This window comes from Camelina sativa, chromosome 4 (assembly GCF_000633955.1).
Source record: "Camelina sativa cultivar DH55 chromosome 4, Cs, whole genome shotgun sequence".
NCBI lineage: Eukaryota > Viridiplantae > Streptophyta > Magnoliopsida > Brassicales > Brassicaceae > Camelina > Camelina sativa.
The window spans coordinates 12,944,916-12,951,841 of NC_025688.1; the positions used below are offsets into that span (position 1 = coordinate 12,944,916).

Below are 6,926 nucleotides of genomic sequence, written 5' to 3' on the forward strand. Positions count from 1 at the left end.
TTATACAATTCTTATTTAGTTTTTTCGTTTTTTTTGTGTTGTTACTGAAATGGAATAGGTATACATAAACTCGATACCTTCGCGTAGTTGCACTCAGAAGCTGGAAGTTTTGAAAGGTATATATGTTTTTGATAATATAACTCCAATGAACCGGTTGTTGCCTTGTAAAACTTTTCTTCTTTCCTAAAGTGGAATTAAATCATCATCAATTGTCAGGGCGGTCTCATTGTTCTCATTGGCTCGTCAAAACATTGAGAATAAATTAAAATCTGGAGCTGAAATGAAGAATTCCTCAGAAATATTAGCATGCGTATCTAAGGAGATGCATATAGAGATGGAGAATATCAAGTCACATTTCCTTACAAATGGTAACCATATAAAGGTTAAGCTTGAGAAACATTTTTAGAGTATGTTAATCTTTTGGCAAGATGTATTGATTTCTTGGGTCTTTTCCTGAACTTTTGAGCATTAGACATCATCTAATACCTTATCGAGGTCCATTAATATATAACTATCAATGTTATGTCTCTGTAATGCTATTAACTCAGAGTTCTTCACCTTCTTTCGAATCACTAACATCCATAAACCAAGGCGAAAAAAATCTACTCTTCACTTCTGTATGGTTCTAACAAAACTAAACACAAACTAAAGTAAACCAACATCAATCGAAACCAAGTCAGCTTCTCATAATTTGATAGTTATCTCTATGAGCATAGTAAAAAATTTATTAGCACATGCATGACCATAGAGTTGTATACTAAATAACATGTTAATATAATATGTTAAGACACAAGTTATACAAACCCTAACTAGTCAAGACCAAATTTCTCATAAAGAACTTTATCATAAGGTGCTGGCGGTGGTGGCAGATCTAAACTTCGACTGTACTCATGCCACAGACCAACATGCATTGGTTCTTCACCATCATTCACCAAACCACCCTTTCCTCCTACAGCTCTGTATTCGTTTACCAAGCAGACTCTTTTGTTATGATGTTCTTCAGCATGGCCATCAATCTCCTTTCTTTTGTTGTTATGAGGTTGTTGTGAGCAACCATTGTTGATCAGTGGCGACTCAGGAGGACAAGGCTCCACAACAACAGTTTGTTGTTCAAATAAGCTGTGTTTGAGATCTGTTCCAGTGATCTTACCATTGAGGAATTCCAAAATGTCATCTACAGTTTTGTTAATGGATCTGTATATCTTTTCGACTCCTCTGGCACTAACCACCTTAGAAAAATTGTTAGAAACGTCAGTAAAATCCTCAACCTATATAAACAACACAGAATGAAACAAACAAAAAAAATCAACTGAAGTGATAAGAGAAAAAAAAAAAGGAAGAATGTGAATGTAATTTTACAGTATAGATTTTTTTACATTAATAAGAGCTCTTTTCCTCCTTTTAGATATCCAAAGACCTTTCAGCACACTGGCGCAGAGCCCTTGCTTCCATAGGACTTTTACAGATTGCAACTGCAATACACGAAAACATATTTCATTATAACAATTAACAAATAAGCATGTTTAGGTTCAAAGGTAAAAGAAGATATATAGCACCTTAATAAAGAATGTTGCAAACAGTTTACCGAGAGATTCTTGATTACGTCCTCCCCAGTTCAAGAACTTTTGAGTCCTCTTCTCCACGTTAGGAGGATCTATTCCATCTGTGAAAGACATAAGCAAAAGACAAAGAGGAAAAATATGATAATTAGATCAGTAATTAAATGTAATTCTAGCTCAAAGAGACTTTGTCAAATGTTGAATCTGCCATTAAATCATTATATATAGTTCTTTTGTCTTATGTGTGCATGGATACATATATTACCTTTAAAAAGTGTAGAGAATGGAGGTAAAATGGGAGGGTTTTGAGTCTGCCACATAAGACAAATTAAAGGAGAAGCAAACTAGACTTTTTAGAGACAGATGAACCAAACACTCAAAATGCTACCTAAAATAATCCAACAAGAGTAACTGTGTTTGACCTGTAAATGATGAGCGACTAGCATTGTGATAGATATAGAATTCAGGGTTTGGAGTGACGCATCGTTAACCCCATGTGCTTTGGCCCAACGCTTAACCTAACGAATGAAGAATAGTCACATTGGTACTAAACAATTGAAAGCGCACTTGAACAATATGCAAACTAAGGATATATCCATAGATCGAGTTCCTTTAGAATCTTACCAACAAACAAAGTTTCTGAAACCTGTCATCAATTTGAGATATAATGCGAATGATCTGTGAACTTAAAATGCCGTCTTTGCATTCGACTGACACATCACAATCAATAGCAGTCCCTTGATCATTGAATTTTACAATTGGCACCCTAGCAGCGAAGATAGATACAACATTCCTAACTAAGCCTTCCCCTACAAGAAAAAAAAGTGTAGGTAAGAAGATGAAACTCAAAATCATTTTGAGAATGTTACATTCACTTGTAAACACTAATAATAATAGTTTCATTTCCCATAATGGAATCAGCAATTAACAAGAATAGAACAAATATCTTAATTACCCTCCAACGAGCGGAGCTTTTCCGCAAATCTTTCAAGTATCTGAAGCTTCTTTTCATGAGGAAGTTCAGATGTTCCGTTACCAAAGATAATAGACACATCCAAATAACTCTGAGAGGTGTACATATCCATCACGAAAGATCCATACGCCTCAAGGACCGGGCTGCTCTCTTCTGAATTACCTAATGAACACAAAAATAAATAAAACCTATGCTAATTACTTTCGATATAGGGCGAGAAGATTAAACAAAAAAAGACTACAAGTTAAATCTTATATTACCATAGATATCTATAGCCATTGCATTAAGGTTTTTCACCAATTCCTTCCTAGTATCGTAATCAGCAGGAACCGGTCGAAAAGAGCAGTAGGCATCATCTAATATCTTATCAAGGTCCAGTAAGATATAACTATCAATGTTATGTCTCTTTAATGCTATGGACTCCGAGTTCTTCACCTTCTTTCGAATCGCTGACATCCATAAACAATATTGATTGAAACATCTGTAACGAACACAATCTTAGAACCAAAAAATCAGCAAAGAGTAGTTTCAATCTTAGAACACAACCTTCTTTACTCCAAGCTATTTTTTCCTCAGTCACATCTAATTTTTGAGAGTCCATAATATACCTCTCTGTCTCTCTACCTCTACTAGTTTTATCAAGAAGCAGAGCTATGAAACCTGCAATAACATAGCTTCTTCTTCATTATGGGAAAGGAGAAGTACAGTGAACAACTGGAGTCAAATATGAATTTTCAAATTCATAAGAAAACCTTGTTTTTTTATTTATCAAACTATGATCTTAAGGAGCTTTTTCTTACAAAGCAGTTACGCTAAGATCATGTTTCTATCAAAACGAAAGGTATGGTTTTGAAGCCCAAGGGACGCAGAAAGAAAGCAACTGGTTAGGATACAGAGGACAAAGCGACGAACCTAATCGGAGCAAGTACGGTTGCTATCGGCAAAAGAGAGACGAAGGTGGCTGTCTCGTTAATACTTTTTTTTTTTTGTTTTTGGCTGAGTAGGTTATTACAAACACTATCCAGTGGTAGGTGTAAGAGAGTGGTTTAGCACCATTCGGTTAACCCAATTTTGAACCAAGAATAAACCATTTTGATATTTTGGGTCTGGCGGTCCAATAAGAAATCTAGTTTCAAGGAAAAAGCCTGATTAGCTCGGAGATACATGGTCAAGAGACCGACCAAGGATGTTCAGAAGACATAAATCCAATCTTGGAGGAGAAAAAAAAAATGAAGATTGAAAAAGGAAGATTCTCTCCTGACAATGATGTAAACAAACCATATCGAATGGTCAACAACTCGAGGATATGAAGAGTGAGCTCAACCGCCAAGCAAGACATAACTTCCAAACTCAAGAACCTTATACTGTACATAAGCTCACCTTAAAAGAACCCAAACTTGCAATCCAAGCAAGTGAGATTTCCTTTGTAACATCTGAGCTGTTCATGATCAATAAAAGAAACCGGCTTTAATGATTCTCTAGTCCATCTAGTTTTTCCGGTTAAATTTAGAGGTGACCAGTAGGCATGCTTTCCATATTTTTAAAAAGGTTAATGTGAAAATTTTGTAAATGTATTTCATATGATATTTTGTTCAAAAAAAAAAAAACTAGTAATTATTATAATCTAACTAAGCTAAACCTGATGTGAAACAACTCTGGTTTGATTCAAACAAAACTTATCTCTAACTTTAGGTTAAACCAACATCACCTCGAAACCAAGTCAGCTTCTGATAATTTGAAAGTTTGAACAGGGTAATAAATTAACACGTGACCATGGAGTAACAATCTGAACATAAGCATAACGATTTATTTATTTTGGTTTTAATGAAGTTTACATTCTCATTGTTTTCTGATACATTAGACAAGAGGACGCAGATACCGTATAATAAAGTACTACATCATGCATCATCACATTAATAGCTAACACTAACATGGCTCACACGAAGGAAGCTTCAGAATGTGATGACTTGTTTAGGTTGCCTACCTAGCTTCCCGAGAGCTTTATCGAGAGCAACAGGGAACTCGTCGAAGGGAACCAATTCCGTTCTGGCAGAAGAAAACAGCCATTGGTATTATATAGTAGCCGAAGATATTTTTTCAAGGGAGCTAAGAATCTTTATTTGAGAAAAGGACTCACTCGTATTTTAGCTTTCCGTCTCGTGCAAGCCCGAGGAGATAGTCTATCATCTCTCTGCATTCTTTTACTTTACCCATACTCAACCAACTCTGCAGCCAGAATCCTCTCAAGGCCAAATCCTGTAGGGCAATCAAACTTAACACAGGGCACAAAAGCCATAGATCTTGACACCCAACGAATTTGAAGTGAGAGAAAGAGTACATTTTCAACTATGAATGAAGATCTAAATTTACTACTCTAAGACATACTGATGCAAGTATAATTTTTCCAAATGATCTAGCAATTACCTTAAAGATGAAAGATGCTGTTGACACAGTGATTGGCTTCTTGGACATCCCACCATATGTTACCATGGTTCCTCCTTCCCTGAAATATTTATGTATTCACTACCTTCAGCACAGCGGTAATTCATTTAACTAGAAGTATGTAAAAACGGAGATGTTCACTGCACCTGAGATATTTGAGCACAAGAGAAGCAGCATTGCCACCAACACAGTTGAATCCCAGAGCTGGTTCAGGTAAGTTACCCTAGACCACAAACACACATATGTTAAAGCTTCACATACTCAGCAATTTCTGCGATAGAATTGCTAGACATAAATCTTACCAAAAGACTTTTCACGTTCTTTACATTGAGTTGACTCTCTGAAAACACTTCATCTGCACCTAGAGCTTTCAGCTGCTCTCTTGCTTCATCCGAACCAGCCCTAAAATCAGTACCACACGACAGTCTACTTGACAAGAGCCGCTTTGATTGTTCGTAACCAATATCTTAGATTCAACTCAAAATATATTTCACCTGTCACGAATAATGTTGATGGTACTGATGCCACGGAGTCTTGCCAACTGGATGACACATTGACCCACGATACTTGTTGCACCATTCTGCACCACAGAGTCTCCTGCTTCAGAGGATTACTTGATTAGAAAAAAAGCAAGTAGGGAGCAATTACATCAAAGACATAAGATAACAGTCCAAACCAGAATTTAAGTTCACAAAATCCTCAAGCATCCTTAAAGCCGTCAATGGATTAACAGTGATCGTCGCCGCATACTCCATTGGACACGCTTTATCGATTTTGTGCCACACACTCTCCTCCTTCACAACATAAGTCTGCCAAGTCCCTAGTTCCAGAGTGATTTCCATCAGATTCCAACATCATGCTTCAAAAACTCAGAAGTGGATACCACTAACTACAACTGTTTTACAAACTGAAATCCAAGTTTCAGATTCCTCCTACCTGAAGATGGTGGAGATGGAATGACCCAATCACCAGGAGAAAGACCATTGACCTTAGAGCCAACTGCATAAACTTCACCAACACCTTCATAACCACCAACCGCTGGTACCGGTGGCCTCACCGGATACACACCTAAAACAATCATCATTTTCTCAACATTGAAACTCACTATCTAAATCACAAAACTCTTAATTAGTTAGATTAACATATATACTAATCACAACAATGGTTCTTGAATTAGAGAAGAAATGGAGAATTTGTAACCTTCAATTCGATTGATATCAGAGGGATTGATCGGCGCGGCGATCATTCTAACACAAACATCCTTTTCTTTCACTTCCACCGGCGGGAGATTCACCAATCTGTCTTCACCAAAAAAAAAAAGGAGAAAGAGTTGAAATATTGGAGATTACGCGTACGTATGTATAAGCACAGAGTAAGCGTGTATACGACGAACCTGGTGACAGAATCGGGAGAGCCGTGCTGTTCGTAAACGATGGCCTTGGACGGTGGTGACAGAACGGTGGAGAATGATCTGATACAGAGAATTGGTGTTTTGCCGCATCGGTTTGACCTGAAATTCGCTGCCGATGAGAATTTTAGAGCTCGGACGGTGACTGACTTCATCAACGCCGCCATATTTCTCCGCCGTCACCACAGTCTCTCTCTCTCACAGCGATTCAGGTAACGACGTCGTTTCTGTTTTTTTTTCTACTTTTAAAGTTGTTGGAATATCGTGGAGTTTTTTTATAACGACGTCGTTTCAGCCAACGGTTTGTTTTTTTTCTCAAACCAAACTAGGGTTGGAAAAACTGTAACCGGAAAACCAAACCAAACCGGAATTAAAATATTGAAACTAACTAATTTATACGGAATTGGGATTTTATCCTTGTGTTGTCGTCGTTGGGACTTCGGAGAAAATTTGTTCTTCTATACGATGAACCAAATTTAAGGTACAGAAAACAAAAAATCGAAAAGACCCAACCGAACCTAAACCAAATGAAAAAATTATTGGT

At 37.0% G+C, this 6,926-nt stretch overlaps 2 protein-coding genes across 2 annotated transcripts; both read right to left on the reverse strand.

The window, feature by feature from the left end:
* LOC104783812 (protein HESO1-like) lies at window positions 704-3,531 on the reverse strand. The gene is made up of 9 exons (XM_019244296.1): window positions 3,445-3,531; window positions 3,079-3,192; window positions 2,793-2,981; window positions 2,515-2,694; window positions 2,184-2,368; window positions 1,982-2,077; window positions 1,825-1,870; window positions 1,557-1,663; window positions 704-1,472 (listed from the first exon to the last, which is right to left on the reverse strand). Exons 2-9 carry the CDS (start codon window positions 3,131-3,133, stop codon window positions 1,356-1,358), a joined length of 975 nt encoding a protein of 324 aa, XP_019099841.1. The 5' UTR covers window positions 3,134-3,192; window positions 3,445-3,531; the 3' UTR covers window positions 704-1,355.
* Window positions 4,316-6,621, reverse strand: LOC104711035 (probable trans-2-enoyl-CoA reductase, mitochondrial). The gene is made up of 10 exons (XM_010504884.2): window positions 6,368-6,621; window positions 6,175-6,272; window positions 5,911-6,042; window positions 5,651-5,794; window positions 5,469-5,571; window positions 5,277-5,376; window positions 5,121-5,197; window positions 4,957-5,035; window positions 4,670-4,788; window positions 4,316-4,578 (listed from the first exon to the last, which is right to left on the reverse strand). Exons 1-10 carry the CDS (start codon window positions 6,547-6,549, stop codon window positions 4,485-4,487), a joined length of 1,128 nt encoding a protein of 375 aa, XP_010503186.1. The 5' UTR covers window positions 6,550-6,621; the 3' UTR covers window positions 4,316-4,484.

What these genes read in the sequence shown, in the direction of transcription:
- LOC104783812 (XM_019244296.1), bottom strand. Translation starts at nt 3,133, where the DNA reads ATGGACTCTCAAAAATTAGATGTGACTGAGGAAAAAATAGCTTGGAGT. An exon ending in AAAGCTCCGCTCGTTGGAGG is followed by an intron (nt 2,369 to 2,514) that starts GTAATTAAGATA and finishes TTTTTCTTGTAG; the next exon opens with GGGAAGGCTTAGTTAGGAAT. An exon ending in TTGCAACATTCTTTATTAAG is followed by an intron (nt 1,473 to 1,556) that starts GTGCTATATATC and finishes CGTGTATTGCAG; the next exon opens with TTGCAATCTGTAAAAGTCCT.
- LOC104711035 (XM_010504884.2), bottom strand. Translation starts at nt 6,549, where the DNA reads ATGGCGGCGTTGATGAAGTCAGTCACCGTCCGAGCTCTAAAATTCTCA. An exon ending in TTTTGTGAACTTAAATTCTG is followed by an intron (nt 5,572 to 5,650) that starts GTTTGGACTGTT and finishes CCTCTGAAGCAG; the next exon opens with GAGACTCTGTGGTGCAGAAT. An exon ending in AGAACGTGAAAAGTCTTTTG is followed by an intron (nt 5,198 to 5,276) that starts GTAAGATTTATG and finishes TTTGTGGTCTAG; the next exon opens with GGTAACTTACCTGAACCAGC.